The 22,568-nt window shown below is 29.5% G+C and overlaps 2 protein-coding genes across 2 annotated transcripts; both read left to right on the top strand.

Annotated features, from left to right (window-relative positions):
- Nucleotides 1–786: 786 nt before the first annotated feature.
- On the top strand, nt 787–4,419 carry LOC109811752 (triose phosphate/phosphate translocator, non-green plastid, chloroplastic). The gene is made up of 9 exons (XM_083076649.1): nt 787–1,365; nt 1,587–1,709; nt 1,797–1,949; nt 2,195–2,280; nt 2,411–2,495; nt 2,627–2,746; nt 2,854–2,922; nt 3,784–3,913; nt 4,024–4,419. The coding sequence occupies exons 1-9, from the start codon at nt 1,024–1,026 to the stop codon at nt 4,098–4,100; spliced, it is 1,185 nt and encodes a 394-aa protein (XP_082932775.1). The 5' UTR covers nt 787–1,023; the 3' UTR covers nt 4,101–4,419.
- An 8,509-nt stretch (nt 4,420–12,928) lies between these two features.
- On the top strand, nt 12,929–16,171 carry LOC109811760 (transcription factor MYB98). The gene is made up of 3 exons (XM_020375585.2): nt 12,929–13,928; nt 14,063–14,189; nt 14,465–16,171. Exons 1-3 carry the CDS (start codon nt 13,363–13,365, stop codon nt 15,134–15,136), a joined length of 1,365 nt encoding a protein of 454 aa, XP_020231174.1. The 5' UTR covers nt 12,929–13,362; the 3' UTR covers nt 15,137–16,171.
- The last annotated feature ends 6,397 nt before the right edge of the window (nt 16,172–22,568 follow it).

A 22,568-nucleotide genomic window follows, 5' to 3' on the forward strand; every position in this document is an offset into this window, starting at 1 on the left:
AAAATAACTTATTTTCATCAAATCACCGTCTATAAACATAAAGTAGTACTTTTAATTTTATTTAATGTAATGTGTTAAAACCTCAACTTTTAATTAAGGAACATAAATGTTAAATTATCCTTAATGATACTTAATAGAGAACTGAATTCATAAACAAGTTCTTCTAATTTTCAAATGTTTGTTAGTGATTTTTTATGTGATAATCATGTGTTTTTCTATTTAGATAAAAGAAATATTAACAACATTCTCTAACATAGTCTTTTTAATATATTGTTATTGATTAAGTTTGTGTTTGGTAGAAAGAAAAAAATTAGTAATAAATAGAATAGAGAGAAATGAATTAATGAAAATAAGTAATAAATAAAATAAAAATTTAGTTGTTGAATTAAAGTGAAATATGTGAAAAATAATATATATATATATATATATATAAATAAAAGATAGAGAAGAAAGAGAGAAAAGTAAAATCCATCACTTTTTAATTTTTTACTTTTTTATTTTTACTATCTTATTTTCACCATTCCCTTCTTATTTCTCACTTATTTCATCTGACCTAAATCAACTCTCAAAATTTGTTAACAAGAACAAAATCATGAATAAAAATTATTAAATAAAATAAGATAAAAATGATTAAAAAAAAATAAATTTCAGACATATTTTTTGTCCTGGAAACGCAAATCACTGAGGAGCATAAGTATATCCGACATTTGAGTATGTAGATTAATTTATTTGTTTGGCATTATTATTTACTGTGGTGGCAGTGTGCAATCTCGCAAGAAAGAAAGTATCTTCCCTTTGAAAACACAAAGGACACTAAACACAAAAAGCACGTCGTAGTTGTACTACTACCTACTACTCCCATTCATTCATTCGTTCCATTTCCACCAAGTGACCAAACAAAACTTAGGTGGTGGCGGAATCTCCGAGGGACTCTCCCTCTCCATAAAACCTAACCAAACACGAGAAGAGAAGAGAAAAGAAACCGCGCGCTTCAGTTCCGTTTGTTTCCCTCAGATCTCCAAAATGCAGAGCGCGGCTTTCACTCTCTCTCCCTCGCTCCCTCTCCCAAACCCTTCTCCAAACGCCTTCAGAGTAAGACCCTCGCTCTCTCTTCGCGTCTCTGCCAAACATGGCAACGCCGACGGCGTCTCTTCCTCTTCCTTCGTTCGCCGATCTTGGACTCTCTCTCCCTCCTCTTCCTTCAAGTTCCGCCCTCTCTCTTCCCCTTCGCCTCCACGCGCCGCCGAAAACGCCGTTCCCGATAGTGTCCCCGCCGAGAACACGCTCTTCAAGACTCTCGAACTCGGCGCCTTGTTCGGCCTCTGGTACCTCTTCAACATCTACTTCAATATCTACAACAAGCAGGTTCTATTCTCTCGCCAGATCTCTCGTTAAAACGTTTCTTCCTGCCAAACACGCCCTTGGATTTGTGTTAATTCATCGATGCGTCTGCGTGGTTTAGATTGGAAGCTTTTATTCCGTTTTGGATTACTGTGCGGTTTCTGATTGTGTTGTGGTGTGTTGTGCGTTGCGTGAGAGGAAGTGTGATAGGAAATGCTTGATTTGAATGTGGATTTATTTTGCAGGTGTTGAAGGCGTATCACTTTCCGGTGACTGTGACTCTCGCGCAGTTTGCCGTTGGGACTGTGATTGTGGCGTTAATGTGGGGTTTGAATCTGTACAAGAGGCCGAAACTCAGTGGTGCTATGGTATTTTGGACTTTGATGTGTTGAGTTTTGTGTGTTGTTGTGTTCTGTTAGGTGTTTGTTGATGTTGGATTTGCTTGTGTGTGGCAGCTTGGAGCGATTTTGCCGTTGGCTGCGGTGCATACTTTGGGGAATCTTTTCACTAATATGAGTCTTGGGAAGGTGGCTGTGTCTTTCACTCACACGATCAAGGCCATGGAGCCTTTCTTTTCGGTCGTCCTATCTGCCATGTTCCTTGGAGAGGTTAGCTCGTGTTGCTTATTGTGATTGATCTAAAGTTAATTTTTATAATGATTGCTAGCTCCTTTTGTCGCTGTTTAAATTTAGATTGTTTTATTTTTTGGTTAACGAATTATATTGGTATGTTTCTCATGTAGTTGTCTGTGAGTTGCTATGTATTGTGAGCAATTCCTTTGAAGGGGAAATAGAATATTTGACACATTTGAATTAGTGTTTTAGGATGTTAATTTTGTTTCACTCTCTTTCAGTTCCCTACACCGTGGGTGGTCGGTTCCCTTGTACCTATTGTTGGTGGAGTTGCACTGGCGTCTGTTACAGAGGCCTCTTTCAATTGGTAAGATGTCTGGTCCTTTGTCTTGATCCTTCTTGAGGAAGAGGAGAGGTGACCCGGTGGGATTTGAAAAGAAAAGTTTTGGTCATGCAAAATTGCAAACTGTAATATGCTTTGGTGGAATGGTGAACAGGGCTGGATTTTGGAGTGCAATGGCATCCAATGTGTCAAATCAATCTCGTAATGTTCTTAGCAAAAAGGCCATGGTTAATAAAGAGGTAATATTATGTGTAAACGGTACAGATGTTTTGGATATATTTCATTGCCGATATTATGTTTGCATATCAGAAGACATTTTGTGAATCTCTTAACTTGTAAAAGAAAGTAACAAGCATTTTGTTCTTCTCAGGAATCCTTGGACAACATTACTCTCTTCTCTATAATAACAGTAATGTCCTTCTTCTTGTTAGCACCTGTGGCTGTCTTCATGGAGGGTGTGAAATTTACCCCTGCTTATTTGCAATCTGCTGTGAGTATCTTGATGGTTAAAATAGATAGGAATGCTGTTATTAGCTGCAATGAAGAGATATAATTATGTTGACTCTGCTAATCTTATTGCATGTTCTTTCTTGACAGGGGTTAAATGTTAGACAAGTTTACATCAGATCTCTTCTTGCTGCACTCTGTTTCCATGCATATCAACAAGTGAGTTTTGCCCTTCTATGCATTAAGTGCCCCTTTATATATATATATATATATATTTTTTTTTTGGTGGGATGCTTTGAAGTTGTAACTAGATAGCATCTGGTAAGGGAGGGGGAAACCTGCTCTAGCGGGGATTGACCCCTTCAACATCAACATCACAACCCGGTTATAGAGATTGTAGTCATTGACAGTTGAGCTGCAAACTTGTTTCTGTTTTAAAATGAGCGTTTTTATTCTTAAGCATTTTATCTTTTGACTGCTAGATTAAACATGGTCGACCATTACTTAGGAAAATGATGAATCGCTTGATGTGAAATGTTCAACATATTCTCCAACTGTGTACCTAGAAGATAGTTTAGAAATTTTATGTTCTTGTATTCTCTGTCCATGTCTCTGAAAAAGGGTATTTTGCTAGTAATGAGCATGTAAATTTTGGAGTGGCTTCATTAGTTGATAAAATAATTCTGATAATTGCAGAGGAGTTAACTCTTCTTGACTTGCTGTTGACTATTAAATATTTAACTGGAATTAGAAAGATTACTTGTTTTATCCAAAGAGTTGTGTACTTCTTAAGAAATGAATAGTCATTTCACATTACCTGAGCTAAAATGTTGCTGACATGAAGGGACAATGATAGTGGAAGCTTTTTGACATATGACCATCATTAAAGAGAAAAATATATGAAAGAAAAATTAGTGTTATAATTATAAATAAGGATTTTACTCGTTGCTATTTGCATGCTAGGCCTTAAATAAGGTCTTGTTCTATAATTTTTATACATGGCTCCCTTTTGTAATAGTTAAATGGTGCTGTATATACCTTGAATAGTATAGTGATGGTTTTCTGTGAATTGGCTGGCAGGTTTCTTATATGATATTGCAAAGGGTATCACCAGTTACCCACTCTGTGGGCAATTGTGTGAAGCGGGTTGTGGTCATTGTGAGCTCTGTCATCTTCTTCCAGACACCTGTCTCACCTGTGAATGCTTTTGGTAAAGTTGCTTCTTTCTGGTTTGAAATGGAAAATGTTTGAAGGTTTTTGTTTTGAAATTCTCTTAACCATTCAATATGTTGCTTATATTTTTATATTCTGTTTCTACAGGGACTGCTATAGCTCTTGCCGGCGTTTTCCTCTATTCAAGGGTGAAGCGAATCAAGTCAAAGCCAAAAACAGCTTAATTTTCAATGGTAAAATTTTGTTAGTTGCATCACAAAAGCCAAATAGCTTCAAAATGCAATTCCGAATTTCTTTGTAGGCGAGATAGCGAATATGAGGATTACGATTATTGACCCCTTATTTTCCTTCCCCCATTTAGTTACCTCGTGAATTTTAATGTTTACGTCTGAGTAAGTGCCTATTGCCCCATGAAAATTTATCCTCTTCTGAATTTTGCTCAAATACCACATCAAGGTGTGTTTTTAATGTATCATTTGTGTGCAAGCATATATGTAATCAGCTATAGATTTTTTAAATATTGTGCAAGTTTTGATTGTTGAATGGGCCCTCGTTAATCTTTCAGAGTCATATCACTCACCAAACATTCTCTTCAAAAGTCGACATGTGCTTAAATTATGCATGTGGTGGCTGCGTTTGACTGCTCGTAATCTTGGAACTGTTTGAATTGTGATGCAACCACATTAATATTTTATGTACAGGATCTGTAGCATAGCTTTCGCAAGCATGATTAGTTGTATGTTTTATCGTTTAGTAATGCCTTGTGCACGTACAGAAGGAATGCACCAAAATTATAATAAAGAAAGAATACCAAGAATGGGATTGATCAGTGGAGAATAATTTCCGAGATTGAGTTTTACATAACAATTAATTAATTTATTATATCATCATGCTTGATTAGATTTAAATTTGAGAGTTGATTTAGGCTAGTCTCTGTTCACTTTCGAGAGGGTTTTCGAGATGGTATGTAGCTGAATTAACTCCTGTTTTTTTAGTTATGTTTAATTAGACCATATATGTTTGTTTGTTAATTCATTTGATTACCAAAAGGATTAAATCTATTTTTTTTATTTATAATCAAGGTTTTTTCATATAATTCTAATATATAGGTTTATCTCTCGGTTCTTTTTTTTTAAAGGTATACAATTAGATGACCAATCAACTCACATCATAAAGCATGTTAATAAAAGAATCAAATAAGAGAATCGATCTTCGTATGAAGAACACAACAAATCCGTTAAAAGGTCACGGGCTATGCCCCAATCAAAAGAACAATAATGATAGCAATCAGTCGCGGAGAAAGCAAAATTAAGGAGCATTCAAACAAAAAAGAAAATAAAATAAGACAATTGCCTCTCTTACGTCGTCGACCTAGTAAGGTTCAGTGTTTTTCACAAGCCCTGAAAGGTCTACTTATAATTTTTAATTACTAATTTGGGTACAAAAGAGGTCCAAGTCTAACTAAATAAAAATAGGGAGATAACAAAACAAGCAATTTGTCACTTGCCTATGCCCGATTGCTCGTGGAGAGTTCCACAACCATGTTATTGCGAAGATTTTGCAGACCTTGCTAGGATGCGCACAACTGAGGAGATTTTAGACCTTACCACCTTAATTTTCTTCAATTGTCCTTCATATTTCTTTGATTGTGGCCATCCCCACACTAAAAGGAGTGGACTTTCCTACCGCGCCTCAACTTCAACGTACTTCTAAAGCTCCCAAAGCTATCTTTCTTGGTTCAAACTCCTCTAAGCCTTCAAGATTAACTTTCCAAAGTTGAATCACACTTCAAGCAAGCTTGACTGAAACCTAAAAACAAACAAGAAAGTGTAACAAGTCCTAAGAAGAGAAAGTAGGAAATTATTAATAAGGCTAAACCCAAATTAATGAAAAATGCATGTCAAATCTACATAAAATATTAAGTAAAACATGATGAGGAATGCAACACATTAGTTGATTAGGTAATCTCTCATCATGAGTATGAGATTGTTTATTTTGGTGATTTCACTATCTTCAAGAATTTTAGTTTTAGGTTATTGGTTAGAAAATGCTCTTGCTTAAAAATAATACGATTAAATTGATTAGTAGGTCCTTAAACTATTTGTAAATTTTTAATTAGGTTGTTCAATTTTAGTTTTTAGTTATTGCTTGGAAAATTTCCTTGGTAAAAAAGATACAATTAAATTGATTAGTAGGTCCTTAAATCATTTGTAAATTTATAATTAAGTTTCTCAATTTAAAGATTTATAATTAAATCCTTAATCTTGTAATTTTTTTAATTGAGACTCTTAATATTTTAAAAATAGTCCTAATTTTCATTTTTTTTTACAAGTTTTAAATTTTCAAAGGCTAACTTTAAGCAATCACTAAGACGAGGAGCAACCCTATGATGGCTTAAGGTTTGCTTCCCTTGAGAACTACAAGATTTATGAAAAGATTCTCAACAAGGGTTGGATCAAGGAGATGCTTGTGGACTTAGGCCCTCAAGAATAACCTAACTTTATGGTTGAGTTTGTTAGGAGAAAGTTAAAGATGCTGACTCAACCAGATGTGCAATTTAGTTAGAAATGAGGGAGTTCTATGCAAATGCCTACATTTCTTATAGGTCCACCACCATAAACAAATAATGGTTAGAGTGTGCCTATTAACTATGATGCCTAGTCCTTTAACTAGTGCCTACACGACCCCATATTCCGTTAGGGTCAAGCTTTTGAGTATGAAGTATGGAACAGACAACCTATCACGTACCCATTGTGCAACATTCCTCTGTCTACCTTGTTGCAGTTTTGAGTTAGGGGGATAGGAGAACAACATACCATTGAAGGTCATTGAGCCTCACCTCTAGAATCTTCCCAAGATTTGGATGGTCTTTAGTTTGGGAAACATTACTCTTAACATGCACACATATGAGATGATAGCCTCCCTAGCATACTTCGTATATGTCATTCTGATAGGAAAAAGTGTCAATATTGGGGATTACATCTCTCAATGCATATATGAGTTTGGGTAGGCTCCAAAAAAAGGTTTTCTCGGGTTTTTTTTGCTGTGATTCATGGTTTATGCAGGTTGAAGGGCATCATGGTTGATCCACCTCATGGAGAGCCCCATGATTCTATCAAAACTTCCATTGACAAGAGACTTATAAAGCACTCTTGTGAATCTGATGTCAAAGTTGTTTTGCCTATACAATCACCTACACTTGGACCTATAATTGTCCCAGTTTTTGGGGGTAGAGACGAGGAGCTAATAGAGATGAGGACGACCATTACAACCAACAACTATGCCATTAACATGGTAATGGATAGCTTGAGGGGATTTTTCTTCCAAATGACTGCTAGATTCCAAGGTCCTTACTATTGTGCCTCAACTAAGTAGTAAGCACTTTATGTTGCATGGCTAACTAGCTCTGCAAACCAACAAGTTGTTGGCCAAGGAGGAGGCGAAGCTATTGGAGATATTGATGAGAAGGAGAGTAACCACTTTAAAGAGGAGGAGACTAAGATGTAGGATGCTTAGAGTGATGATTAGAGGCCTAGTCTAAGAGTTCAATTTTTTTTCCCTTTTCCTTAGGTTTTATCTTTCTTTTATTGTTATTTTCTACCTTTTATTTTATTTCTTTTTTCCTTATTGTTGGGTTATACATGAAATATTTTTATATTAATCATTCTTGGTATTTTCTAATTAGTAATTAATTCTCTGCTTGGCAATATTTGAGTCTTTTGAGGTGGAAAATTAAAGTGAAACTAATTTGTGTATGTGTTTATTTCTAAGATTGATAAATGAGGCATGAGGCATGAGGTTTTATGATCTTTCATAAGTCCAACTGGGTTGGTCGAGATCCAAAAATATTATGAGTGTGTGTATGTTTACCTTTCCTATTAATTTTGTTTCAATCTTGTAGTTGTATGATCATATCTATAAGTTCGGACATGGTCAAGACAATTTTTCAAAATTAAGCCACTAAGCCAAAAATCCAACCTAACTATTTTTTTATATAACATTTGCTACCCTATTTGAGTCAAACACGCGAATTTATCAAGTTTTACTAGAAGTTGAGCCAAATGAAAACAATTGTTGCTTATGCCTTAGGGATTAGGAGAGCAGTTAGTCATGATGAAAGAAAAGGTTATGAGTTTGGTGTGGATATCTACTACATCCACAATATAAGTAAAAGTTAAAAGTTTGGTGTGAGTATGCATTAACCCACATAGTTTTGTGAGGCTACATGTTTTAGGAAATCAATAGAAATCAAATGCCTCCTCTATTGCAATTAATCCAAAAATATTGAGACAAATTTCAAAAAGAAAAAATAGTGTACAAAAATAAAAAAGAAAAGAAAAAGCAACAAAGACATTATGCATTACGACACGAAGAAAAAAACCTGGGATGTTTGGAATAAATTGTTGAATGACAAAGATAAAGAAAGAATGATTGGAATGCAATGATCAAATGCTTTTAGTCTTAGGCTTCCTTTGAAAATCTAGAAAAAAAATGATGAAATCCCTGGTAGCCTGGCCACATTACAAGCTTAAAAGTTCTTAGTGATTCTTACATACTTTTTTGATTATATGATTGTTCTACAAGTAAAAATGAAGAGAAAAGTTAAATCGGGTAGTTTTAAAGTGTGAATCTAAGTTTGACACTTACCTTTGTTTACACATGAAATTATGCTAATTAGTGAGGAGAGCATTCGCAATTCATAATTCTAATTGTCATGTTAGTTAGCTTCTATGAAAAAATTTTCATGTGCCTTGATTGTGAATCTGGTGTGGACACCATAGTTGACAATTTGATTGCTTGTGTAATTGGGAAAATAATTTTAGCTAATGTGATATGAAATCCTGAAGTATACGTAGTAATTATGATTAGGAGAAGAAATTTATTTTTCATTTTGTGTTACTTGGGAGCAAACAAGATTCTAAGTTTGGTATATTTTGATAATTGTCAAAAATGTGTATATTTATGAGTAATATTAGACAATTATTAGGCATATGTCTTATGCTTCTAAATCATGTTTTTACTTGAAATGAGTAATAAAATTAGAATAAATAACTTCACACTCATTTAATTCTTTATTAGCTATTTTCAATGTTTTTATTGTTTAAGATACAAAAATAACATGAGAAGAGAAAACTAGATGAATAGAAGGGATATCCAAAGAAGTTGATGAACAACTGAGCTTTAGAGTCTCGTTTAAGTGAATCAATTTGGTGTCTTAAGCAAGGCCCGATACAGAGCATTCCATACTTCACAATGAAAGCTCACTTATGTGAGCCACCTGCTTGCTTATGAGAGTTAGGTCAAAAGCTCTAGCAAATTTTTGTAATAAGTTCACCTGAAGTGAGTCATTCTCTCACTTAAGTGAGAACTACCAAAGATTATCTAAATGATATTTTACAAGCTCGCTTAATCAAGCCATCTTGGTTGCTTGTATGAGTAAAGTTTGAAGTCACATTTGAAGAAATATAAAAGGCCCACCAGCAAAACTTCATCATACCTTGTAAAGATAGAAAATTATAGGTCTACTTTTTAAAATTATACCAACACTAAGGAGAGAGGAACTACGAGTAGAAATCAGTAGTCACTCTTCGAGTTTTTTAAAGATATAGCGTCTAAAGATAGAAAGAGAGAGATAGTCAGTCTCTTAAGCAGCCGAGAATCTTATGTCAAAAAGACCAACGAGGATTTAGGAGGAGAAGGGGAAGCCCGACATTGACAAGGGCACAACCAACTACCTATGGCCTCTTTCAATTTTTTTTTGAACTGGCCCCTCATTCAGTCGCATCTACAACCTAGTCGACTCTCTCTTTGAATTGTATTAGTAAATCACCTCCTAGATAAAAGACATGGAAGCCATCACGGTGAAACTCTCAAGAAACTTCTTCAACCTCTTTGTTTGTTAGATTAGTCATGAGTGACTAATTCTCTTATGTTGGGGATTAATATAGATAACTTTGCCTCCTATAATCTTTTAATTAATTCAATAAAATGGTATATCCAATTAATTATTTTCTTTCATTATCTTAATGCTTGTTTTGGCTTAATCACCAAATACATGAAGCCACCAAATTGAATGTTGTTAGGAAACACTTTTGAAACTAGGATTTGTAAAGGAACCCAATAACGCTTATTACTAAGAATAGCATAAAAGTTCTTAGCCAACATTAAAATCTCAGATCTTAATACAAATTGCTTACCTAACTTTGTCAAAGAATTGAGATTTTAATTAATGGATTTTGAATTTGTCACTTAACAGGTTAAAACATATTTGTGGGTTAGTGAAATCAATCTCTAACGTCCTTTAAAAATCAATCATGAATGGATTAAAATTAAGTTGGATCAATCAAGTTAACATAATTATTTTTTTTTTGTAAAAATTTAAATATTTCATAAAAAAATTTAAATTATTTAGTATCTTGCTGCAAATGTAATCTTATCAATTCACAAGACCAGTGACAGATCTATGTGTAAGAGAGTGGGGACACTTGCCCCCACTATCATTTTACACACATATTTTTTTTATAAAAAAATATTTCTAAAAATAAATATTATATTATAATAAAATAAAAATATATATTTAAATTATTATATGTATAAAATATAAATTTAAAAGATTTGCTCATTTATTTGATATTTATCAAACTTTCGAAGGAGATTAATTTTCATATGTAACAAATAATACTCTTTAATAACAAATTAATTTTTTTAAAAAGCTTAATTTTTGATAAAATAAAATTTACAGCGTATATGTTTACCTTTTGTATTTTCTATTTATGTATATATTGATTAAAAAAATTAAAATAGTAAAGATTGTAAGATTGTATACGTTGATTAAAAAAATCAAAATAGGAAATATTGGAAGATTTATATTCTATTTAGAAATTTTATTATCAAATATGTTTTAAAATAAATTATCATCCAAAAATTTATATTTGATATAATAATATGTTTATACCATAAATAAATTAAACTTGATTTTTATACAATTTAACATATTTATTTTTATATTTTTATTAATATCAAATTATTATAAAATATATTTTTAGGATTGTAGTTCTAACAAAACATTTAAAAAATTTATATGATAGATAAATAAGTTATATTTAAAACATGTATTTAAAAAAACTTAGGTTCAAACCTACTAAATTATAATATAACATAGTCTGATCTAATTTATTTTTATCGTTAATCGTAATCCTAGATATAAAGGTTTGTAAAAAATAATTATAATATATATTTATACTTTTAAAAGTTATATGTAAAATTTTTAATACTATAAATATACAATTAAATATTACTCCTATTATCTAAAATTTTTAGATCTGTCACTGCATAAAACAAATAATGATATTAAATTCTAAAATAAATATATTGATTTGTTACACTATTATTAATCCAAATACCTAACATTAAATCAAAATAAAATATAAAAAAAAATATTATATTGTTGTAATGTTATGAAATCAAACAACAAACACTAATACAATCTAAAATTCAAAACAGATTTACAGCTTGCTGGACAGTTGCTGAGTTGCCCAAGTACCGCAAACAAAAGAGCACGTGTAACGTATGGACATTAAGGCACATTCTCTCCTCACGAGTCACGAACCACATGCAGATATCAACTCAAAGTGTGACGTTTCCCCTCCTCATATCCATACCACATTCTAATCCATTGTTTCTGGGTATGTGCCATGGGCCAATTCTAGCATTATCGAGGCGCTTCTTATTTTTATTAAAGATAAAATAAAATAAAAATTAAGTAATAAATATAAGTTAATCTAATGTTATAATTAGTTAATTAATTTTAAGGTCGTCTTGATTTTAAAAAACATATTATTTTTTTTTTAATTTTTTAAAATGAAAGAGTACAATAATCAATAAAATATGGTCACCATTAAAAGATGTATTCGTTATTCAAACCAAATTCTCTATCCACCACATTATCTTTCCCATCAGCATCATAAATAGGATTTAAAAGATTTTTTTAAAAAACTTTGATGTTATTTTTTATTAATGATTTTATTTTATTGATTTTCATTTTCACTCTCCAGTCTAAACTAATCTAATTCTTTTATATTTAATTTGGTATGAACTATAACATTAGATTTATTATTTAAAATTATATTAGACAACTTATAAAATACAGTCATATCATCAAATTGATCCATTTGATAAAATACTCAATATTATAAATATAATAAAGTATTTTAAAATATATTTAAATGGATTTATTTTCTACTTAAAAATCTAAAGTTCTAAGTCTAAATCAAATCTAATAGTTAAAAATAATATAATATTTATTTAATCGGGTGAATAGGTTTGGTTCCATGAAAATTTAATATCAAAATTAAACTAAGTGAATTCTCAATTTTCTAATATCAACCGATTCAAAATTTTCCGATTTGGTTCTGATTTATTGAATAATCATATTAGTTGGAACCCGTATCTATGCCTGACACTTATGCATGTACACACAAATAATATCGGTAATAAGTACAGTATGAATATACATACTATGCATATATAGGATAAACACTAATGTTATCACCTAGATAATGTTGTGATGTGAATATAGATTAAATACCTTAATACCATATATCCATTATCATTTCAATTTACGATATTTTTGATTGGATTTTCAATAATAAAATTAAAAAAAAGAATTTTCAAATGCTTTTAAACTTAAATCAAATTTAATTAATTAAATTTTATACAGAAATTTCAATATTCATCATCAGCTAATTGCATTTCCCATTAACTCATTACATTTAAAGTAGCACTTGTCCGCTAAATTACATTAACAAACAAAATGCCTAGCTCCACTCTACAACACATATAGTAAGAAAAAAAGGTATAGAATATATAACCAATATTTAGATCATCAAAGGCAATAAAGGAGTTGAAGTGCTCCCTATTTTCGAACTACGTGCAGTTTAGGGTAATTAGTTTTTTCTCTTTAGTGAGAGTTACACTTTGACAAAAATAAATGATATGTTACGTTTGCGATTACTACATAATATTGCAGTCAAACACATTCAAACCTTTTTTTTTTCCCTTAATTTTACCATGGTTATTAAAAGCTTGTTCCTCGCTTGCAATTGTTACCTTTGCATTAGTAAACCTAATTGCATGCTATATGCGTAAAATATAATAAAAGTCAATAATTAAATGTACAAATTGTTAGTCAACTTTTTGTTCTCTTATTGATGGACTTGCACTCACTAGATGAATTCTACTCACAAGGGTAGCTTTGATTACAATAATGTTAAGTAAATAACATAACGGAAAATTGTAATTAACTTTATTAATAAGAGTAGCAGTTAAATAAGAAAATAATGTTAGATCACTATGGTTAATCAATACTTGCCATTGGATCCTTGAAATCAATTATCCCTCTTGTATTAATCCTCTTCTATTAAGAGACACAAATTTGGTGTCTTGAAACACAATTGCTTCTTCATTTTCTTCTATTATTCTGTGTCCATGGATCTTGAGACAATGCTCAAATATGCCTCACAACCAATGCATTTACAAGAAAGTTGCTTGCAACCTAGTATGAAAGATATGCTTGCTTTTGGGAATCCTTCATCATCACAAGGATTCTTGCAAGATTTTCACCAAATTGATCAATTTCATGTGAATGAATCCTCATCCAATCCAATCCAAACTCCAAATTTTGATGCTTTGGACAATTTCACCTTTAAGAGTAGTTCATCATTTGATGTTTATGAGTGCAAGCCTTTTGTGGAGAATAGTGGCAACGCTCATGTTATGGACAATTTCCTATATGGAAATTATAGTTTGAACCACCCTCCAAGGAATCAACTAGATATAACAGTTGCAAATCAAAGTTTTTTGCCTTTTAATCCTCAAGAAACCAAGTTCTCAAATTATGTTGCACCGGATGAAGTTTCGAGCATATCCCCAATGAATTATTACAAAAGAGTTGGCGTGAACAAAAATAATAAATCCTATCCAACCAGAAGAACATACAAAATTCGCAAGAAGTCCAACATAGTAAAGGGGCAATGGACAATAGAAGAAGATGGGTAAGTCAAAACACCAAATAATTAATTTTCATTACATCTAAAGTTTCTTTCTTGTGGCAATTTAATTGTATTTTATTATTTGTTTACGATATGGAATTTTTGTATATTTTAATTATCTGTGTTTGCACAAACAGGTTGTTGATTCAACTGGTAGAACAATATGGACTAAGGAAGTGGTCTCATATTGCTAAGGTTTTGCCTGGAAGAATAGGAAAACAATGTAGAGAGAGATGGCATAACCATCTGAGGCCTGACATCAAGGTAGCAATATTTATTTAAAATAAAACTTAATTAGATGCAATATTATAAGTATTAATTATTTATGTTATTCTTTAATTAAAATTAAAATTTTATCTCGAAAAAACACGTTAACATTTGGTAAAATCTTTTATTGCACATATTATCTATGTGAATTTCAATTCTCATCAAAGAATAGTACTAATTAATAACACCTATTATCCTAATATCTGCATGTAATTAAGTTTTATATATACGTACAATGACAACTATGCATGTTTGAATTGTTGTGCATGCAGAAGGACACATGGAGTGATGAAGAGGACAAAATACTAATCCAAGCTCATGCAGAGGTAGGAAACAAATGGGCAGAGATTGCCAAAAGGTTGCCAGGAAGAACTGAGAACTCAATCAAGAACCATTGGAATGCAACCAAGAGAAGGCAATACTCCAAAAGAAAGTGTCGTTCAAAGTACCCTAGAGGCACTCTTCTGCAAGACTATATCAAGAGCTTGAACTTGGACAAGAACCCTCCAATAGACTATAGGAGAAAATCTTCTGTCAATTATGCCAAAGCCATGAAAAGCAAAACCACCACAAGCAAAGCCACTGCACCACCTTTGCCCCAGGCAGCATATCAGTTTTGTGCCACTGATAATAGCATGCCACCAAACTATGATTTTAATAATGTGGTCCCTGATTGTTTCTTTGGGGAGAATTTTTTTGAAGAGGGATATAGTATTGATTCTCTTCTAGATGATGTGCCCCGTGCTCTTCCTATGGATAAGAAAATGCAATGTGATCCTATAATATTGGAGGCAAAACATTATGATCATGTTGTTAATATCGATGAGAATAATAATCATGTTGAGTCAGAGGTGCCACTAGAGATGTTGGAGGTTGAAGTTAAGAAGGAGCTGGATTTGGTTGAGATGATGTTTCAGATTAATAATGAAGTTGTTCATGTGTGAGTACTTGGAAGTGCCACTAAAATATATATGCACACTATATATATAGTTTTTATTTGTTAGTAAATAATGTTGAAGAAAATTCAGAGGGATGATGAAGTAATGGAACTTGGACACTGATGAGTAAGGACTACATTCAACAATGGACAAGAAATAAAGAGTGGTACTAATCTAGAAAAGGGAACATGTAACACAATAATAATCATCAATAAATAATAATAATTAATACTAATATTATTGATACTGTTATAAATAACCATTGTAATTAATTTTGATTCCTTGTATGGGGAAAGTAAACTACATGTTTTGAATTACCAGCATTTGAGCTATATATCAAAAGGAAATAAAATGGCATCTTTCGTGACTTTTATTTCACATGCAGCTTCTGTAAATCTATTTGGTTACACGGTAAAATACTTAGCACTGTTGCATAGTAACACGTAAATTTATAACCATATATTATAATATATGACCAAAAAAATATCCTTATTAAAAGAACTAGAATGTAGTTATAAATTTATTGTTTTTGGTACATTGGAAAAAAAAAAATAGAAGTCAAAAAAGAATAGAACTAAATACAAGACAATCTGTCTTTTAGTTTTGGGATGGGCAGTCTTATTGAGACCGCGTGATAAGATGGGCTGCCCAAAATAAAATATTGTATAAAATTTTTATAAGATAGAATTAGTTTATTTAAAATAGGTGAAATATATAATTTAGTCCTTTTATACTGTAGACTCAATTTAGTTTTTATATAAAAATTTATTAAGTTTAAAATAGGTAAAATATATAATTTAGTCTTTTTATATATTATAGACTCAATTTAGTTTTTTATATATAAAAATTTATTAAATTGGTTATTATATATGTAAATATTATTGATTTAGTATCTAAAATTATTATTAGCTCTTTTACATATTCTTAATTTGATATTTATATATATATATAGTGCATTCTTAATTTAATCTTTATAGGATTAGCACATTCTTAATTTTATCCTCTTTATGTAAGGATCAAATTAAAAAAAGATACTAATGTGTAAGAGTCAAATTAAAAATATGTTATATGTATAAGAATTAAATGTATAATGAAGTTAATGGTGTCAAGGACTATATATGTTGGTAATATTTAGCAATATAAGGACTAATTTTATAAGCTTTTATGTATAGAGACGAAATTAAAAATTCTTGACATATATAATGACTAAATTATATGTTTACCCTCTTAAATATATAATATATTATTATTTTTTTAAAAAAAAATATTAGATGATGGTTGTTGTTGAGTTTGTCATCTAATTGAGATAGTAGCTTCTGATTATCTAAGATAATATTACGTTGTTACTTAGGACAAGAAAAAAGTAAATGATTTGAATATTACTATTTTTTATTTAATTATCCTTTTAGTTTACATATTTTCATAAATTTTATCTTTTAATTTTTATGATTAAAATCATTCCATTTAATTTTTATACATACGGTTTTCGTCCATGTGATGTAATTGCATAAAGCTTTACTTTATAGTCTTATAGAATAAATGATAAGAACTAAAAAAAAAAAAAAAAAAAAAAAAAAAGCAAAAATGATATGAATAGAAATTAAAATGAAACGTGTTTTTTATTCTCTATATATTAAGATCATTTACTGTAGCCTTGTTTTAGCTGCCTAAATCTGGAGTCAAAGGCCAATTGCCAACTTTGATCTCAATAAATATATTAGTGGAAGAAGAAAAAAGACAAATAAAGCTTTCTTAATTTTCAAGAATAATAATGAATAAATTTAGATAAGCTTAAAGTGACATATAATACGATAGGAAATATATATGTTAAAACAGGAAATAAAATAGAGTACGCACCGTACTATCATAATAATTAAGTAAACGAAACTGAAAGAAGCAGTTAATGAGTACGTTAATTAGTCTTAATTGAGAAATTTAAAACGTATTTGTTTCTGTTAAGACCAATTAAAGTCTTAATGCAATAAATTTTTATTGTATTGCTAACACCCAGCAACTGAAAACTCAATTAAATGAAATATTGCAGCCGTTTAACAACGAGGTATTCGAGACATTAATTCAGGAGATATATATTTTTTTTTTCAATTATGCACGCATTGAAAAACTGAAAATAATTAACAATTAATTTATGTTCACGGGATGTGATGTAACTATATATAAGTTTGATTTTTTTTTTGGTTAAATACTAGGGTTTGATTTATATGTTAATGTGTTTTTTCCTCTAAGAATATAAAACAACTTCGTATCCAAAGTTCTACGTTAATTAAGCTGAAATAAGTCAATCGATATATTTGTTTTGTAGTCTTAATATATTTTGATTTAAATACCCATTTGATTTCTATTCTTAGCAGTGGAATTAATATTAGTGGTGCGTGTATCCCATTCTTTAGTAAAAATACTTAATGTAGAAAATAATATTATTAAATAAGGGGTATAATTGAGAAATTGAAGAATAAGGTCTAATTTATTATTAAAATTATAAAATAATATAAAAAAACTAAAATCACTAGAAGATACACTGCTAGCTTAATTAGCTTATTATTAGTAAGTAGTAACTAACTAAGTATAAGAGAGGCGTATTAGATTAAAATTTCATATTTTCACAAGATTTTTTATAAAAAATTTTGTGAAATTTAAAAGTTTTTATAAAAATTTAATGACTTTTAAGATGTTTTAATTTTTTAAGAATATAATGATTTATAAAAAAAAATTAAAAGACCTTTTTTTAATTAAGATTTTACTATATAAATTTTAATGAATTTGTATCTCAAGAATTTATAAGATTTGAAAGGATTTTATCAGATTTCAAAGGATAATATGAATTTTAAAAAAAATAATATATTTCTCTAAAAAAAATGACAAGATTTGAATTAAAAAAATAAAATCAATAAATTTTTAAATAATTAGTTATGTTTCATATCTTCTTAAGTAATATTTCTCTATTTACAATCTTATATGCATTTATATTTTATTATTTATACTATTATTTTCAAATTCATGATATTCATTAACTGGTAGAGTTATCAAAATATATTTTAATATTTGATATATTAATATTAAATTTTATTGAAAATAAATAGTTATTAAATTTTAATAATTTAAAAATTTTAACAATATATAATATTTAATAATTTAAAAATAATTTTAAATATTTAATAATTCAAAATATATATGAATAATTATAGATAGATAAATGAAAAAGATAGTAAAAAATACAAAGAAGAAAAATAAATGAATGAAAGATATGAAAAAAGGAAAAGACCACTTCTTTATATATATATATATATATATATATATATATATATATATATATATGGTGTTGTAACTTGTAAAACAGCACTTCGTTCAACTTTGTTGGAAAAGCTTATTGGGCTTGAATGGCTTAAAAAGTAGACGTGGGTTAGCTTTTTGTATACCGCTCTTATTAGTGTATGTGGTACAATAATTTTTAGATACAAAAATTGTCCAACTCAAATATAAAAATATAATTATAACTTGGTTTGTTGAATATAATATCAAATTAAGTTAAATTTAATTTAATTTGATTAAAAGTTGTTTGAATTGAATTAAATGATTTATTTTCCATTATTTTTTTAAAAGATTTACTAATGTTACTTAAAAATATATTAATATAATCGCATTTTATTTGGTTGACATGGTGATTAGACACTCTGTTCACATGTTGTGGATATTTATTTAGCAAGAACTTGACGTTTGATCTTTTCGTATATAAAAAAACTTTCAAATTAGCAAAGTCACAGTTTGTATAAGATTAGTTTCTAACTCAACAAGCTTAAAAATACTCATGGCAACAAGAAAAAAAATATTTTTTCAAATAGCACGTTTTTTTTATCTCTTTATCTCCCTGTTTAGGCTTTAATTAACTAAATAGTTACCGTATAGAATAATTAGTTTATTTCTATACGAAACATATGAGAAAAAAAAATTGAGTTCACTTATTTTAAATAGTATGGAGAGATTTTGTTGCTTTAGTTAAGGATGTTTATCAAATATCTTTCGCTTGGAAGATAATTCTTAACTGAGTTGCTAGTAAACACAATTTGTTTATTAGAAGTATTTTGGACAATTCATAGGTTGAGTGCCCTCGTTGCAAGGGGACCAAAAGACTGGATCACATATGTTTTTTGAGTGTCATGTATCTTATTAAGTTTGGATGAAATGTTTTAGCTGGTTAGGTGTTACCACAATTATGCATAATAATTGTGCAATGCACTTGGAATAATTTTATAGTCTTTCTTTTTGTAACTCACAGAAAATGGATTGCTGGATATCTATTTGGTTAGCCATCATATGAACAGTGTGGTTAGTTAGAAATGAATTGGTCTTTTCTTCCACTCAAATATCTGTATTGGAGATGGTAGATTTGGTTAAAATTAGGACCTGGAACTAGTTAAGAACAAGGCTTAAAGATTTTTAGGTATGACTTTGTTTCTTGGTTTATGAATCCAACAGCTTGCCTTACCTAGGTAACTGTTTTCAGGTGATAAATATGACTACTAGAGAAATCTGATTTTGGAGTTTTTGTTTCAAAGCTATGGATTGGATGTATTTATGACTATAGTTGGGTTTTGGTTTGTTATTTTCCCTTGTCAAGTTACATATCAGAAGGGCAATATAGTTTTTAGTTCAAGCTTCTGGTTTTTTTTATTCATGTATATATATTTGGATTTTGGTGTTGTTGTTGTCCTAACCTAGGCTTTTTACTTTCTTTTATCTAATTGGAAAGACTTGACAACTACGTCATTACATTCTAAAGGCTTAGGTTAGGCAGATATGAAATAGTTTACTTAAATGGTAATTTACAATTGTTTTATATTTCATATGTAGTAGATGACTCACGTACCTAGTTTGGAGGAGCATTTTTAGTGGTGCATAGTACATATATCACAGATGGTATTTTTGTAACGGGTTGGAGTACCCCTTATACTCCCTTTAATTCAATTATTTGGCTAATCAAAAGAAAGTTAAGGACGTTTATCACATCAAATTGATTTCTCACTCAAATCAAATCAATTAAATTGATTTAGATTGATTTAATTAATTTATTCTGTTAGCTTTAAATCTAAATTGGTTAATTTATCTTTTTTCGACATAAATTAATTCAATGATTCAATCAATTAATTTTAATTTTAGATTATATATGTCAAATTTTGGTATTTAAAATTTTCTCCTATTCTTGCCTTTTTTTCTCTTTAATCATTTTATTCTTCTTATGATTTTATATAGTGTTACTAAGTCTCTTAGTTTAGTCATATTTCTAAGAGATGGTTATTTAATTTTTATTAGACATAAAATAGAAAATGTACAATAATATTATAGTTTGGTTTAATTTAAAAATAAAATCTCGACACTGATTCAAAACATTTAATAAAAAAATAGTAAGTTTTTATTTATTGCAATGATTTAGTGATTTTATCAATACTTCAATTTTTAATCGATTTTGCAATTTAAAACAATTTAGCTTGGATTTGAACACTTGCTAATTTGGGAATGTGTAGTTTTGTACGTTAGTTTAGTGCGTGTAAAAGTGACAATATCGTATATGCTTTTCACTAATTTATGTCTATATATCTAAAGTTATTGTCATGTGTTAGTTATACATGCATGCATAGAAAATATTTCTTATACAAATACCTCTTCATCTTCTATTTTTAAATTAAGTACAAACTCTTCTTCTTTAACAAATATAAATATGTTGCTGTAAAAAAAAGTATAAATATATTATACTTATTATTATTATATAAAAATTAATTATTATTTTCAAACAAACATATTTTAAAACAATCAAATAAAATTATATATATATATATATAAGAAATAAAATCAAACACAAACATTTTTAATTAAAAGTAAATAGTATTTTTATAAATATTTAAATAAAATAATATTTTATTACATAGTTTTAATTATTATATTTATTAAATATAACATAAAAGTATTAAAATAGTATTTATTTAATGCTGTTAATATAGTATAATTATAAATGTTTAAACAAATTGATATTTTCTTATATAGTATTAATTATAATTTTTACTAAATAAAATAGGTAATTAATTTCACCAATATCATTTCATAGTATATTTATTAAACTAAATAAATGTAATGTTAATTTGTAAATTTAGTTATAATATGTGTGTGTGTTACTAAAAACACAGGAGAAAAAAAAACATTTTGGTAAGATGGACTCATCACTCATGAGAAACATAAGGGTTGGTAAGGTCAAGTTCCCAACCACCATATCATAAAAGACTTGATGACATTATCATCTCAAAATCAAAACTCGGTCTCAAATTAAATGAAGTTTAAGAATGAATGACTTTAGCAAAATTAATTTATGGAATATGTGGTTACTTTGAGGGACATCAATATCTGTTTTACATAAATATTAGTATGTAACTACTCTAATCTTAAATGCCATTTTTATTAACCTTGAAATTCGACGTCCTCAAGGTAGTAGGGTAGACAAGGGGTGCAGGTAGAATTAATGGGCTTTCAACTTTCCACGTAGTACCATCTTCAAGCCATTAATTGAAAAGATGCAAGTGGTGTCTAAAAGCTTTGATTGAACTTAGAGCATCTCCGATGGGGTTGCTTATAAGCAACTTTCTGTGCCACATCACTGTCAAATCAGTTCTGGTCTACTTTATGGATTGCTTAAATTTTAGCAGAGTTGTTTCAACCCATAAAGTAGATCAGAGCTGATATGGCAGTAATGTGGCATAGGAAATTGCTTATAAGCAACTTCCATTACAGATGCTCTAGTGTTTTAAATTCATCAGGGACTATGTTGAAAAAGTAGGTCATATTAGCTCTCACACTCATAACATCAAGAACTTTGTTCCCAACCAAATGTCTAGCTAATACTTTGCCTTCCTCATTATATTGAAATCACTACTTTGTCGATTTTTTTTCTTCATAAATGTATAAAAGACCCCAAAGCATGTACTTTTATTTAGGTAGGTTAAAGAAAAACAATCCAAATCAATTATTTGAGAATTTTCTTTAATACAAAACAAAAAAAATAAAAGAAAGTAAGGTTAAACAACTAGTCTCTTAAAAACGTAGTCCTCGATGTATTTGCTTAGATAAAAGATTTTAACCCAGCAGACATGTCTACTAGCACCACCAACTCCAACCCACAAAAAGAATTAAATTCAACTATTTTTATGAAGGTATAAAAATTCTCCTTTTTATTTTTTTAATGTTTATCATGGAAAAAAAGTAGTTCAACTCAATTCACCTAGTTCAATTTAATTCAAAATGGTGTTCGGTTGGAATTTGAAAAAATTGTTTGACAAATTAATGAAACAGTCCAATTCATTTTAATATAGACATCTTTTTTAATATAATTGAGTTCAATTCAACATTTTTGAATATATATATCCACGATACCACTATT

The sequence above is a fragment of the Cajanus cajan genome, chromosome 6, assembly GCF_000230855.2.
Source record: "Cajanus cajan strain Asha chromosome 6, NIPB_CcT2T_4, whole genome shotgun sequence".
NCBI classification, from domain to species: Eukaryota; Viridiplantae; Streptophyta; class Magnoliopsida; order Fabales; family Fabaceae; genus Cajanus; species Cajanus cajan.

Excerpts from the sequence above, each read along its gene's own strand:
- LOC109811760 (XM_020375585.2), top strand. The coding sequence starts at position 13,363 with ATGGATCTTGAGACAATGCTCAAATATGCCTCACAACCAATGCATTTA. Across the intron at positions 13,929-14,062 it reads TGGACAATAGAAGAAGATGG|GTTGTTGATTCAACTGGTAG; the intron begins GTAAGTCAAAAC and ends TTGCACAAACAG. Across the intron at positions 14,190-14,464 it reads ATCTGAGGCCTGACATCAAG|AAGGACACATGGAGTGATGA; the intron begins GTAGCAATATTT and ends TTGTGCATGCAG.
- LOC109811752 (XM_083076649.1), top strand. The coding sequence starts at position 1,024 with ATGCAGAGCGCGGCTTTCACTCTCTCTCCCTCGCTCCCTCTCCCAAAC. Across the intron at positions 1,366-1,586 it reads TCAATATCTACAACAAGCAG|GTGTTGAAGGCGTATCACTT; the intron begins GTTCTATTCTCT and ends TTTATTTTGCAG. Across the intron at positions 1,950-2,194 it reads CTGCCATGTTCCTTGGAGAG|TTCCCTACACCGTGGGTGGT; the intron begins GTTAGCTCGTGT and ends ACTCTCTTTCAG.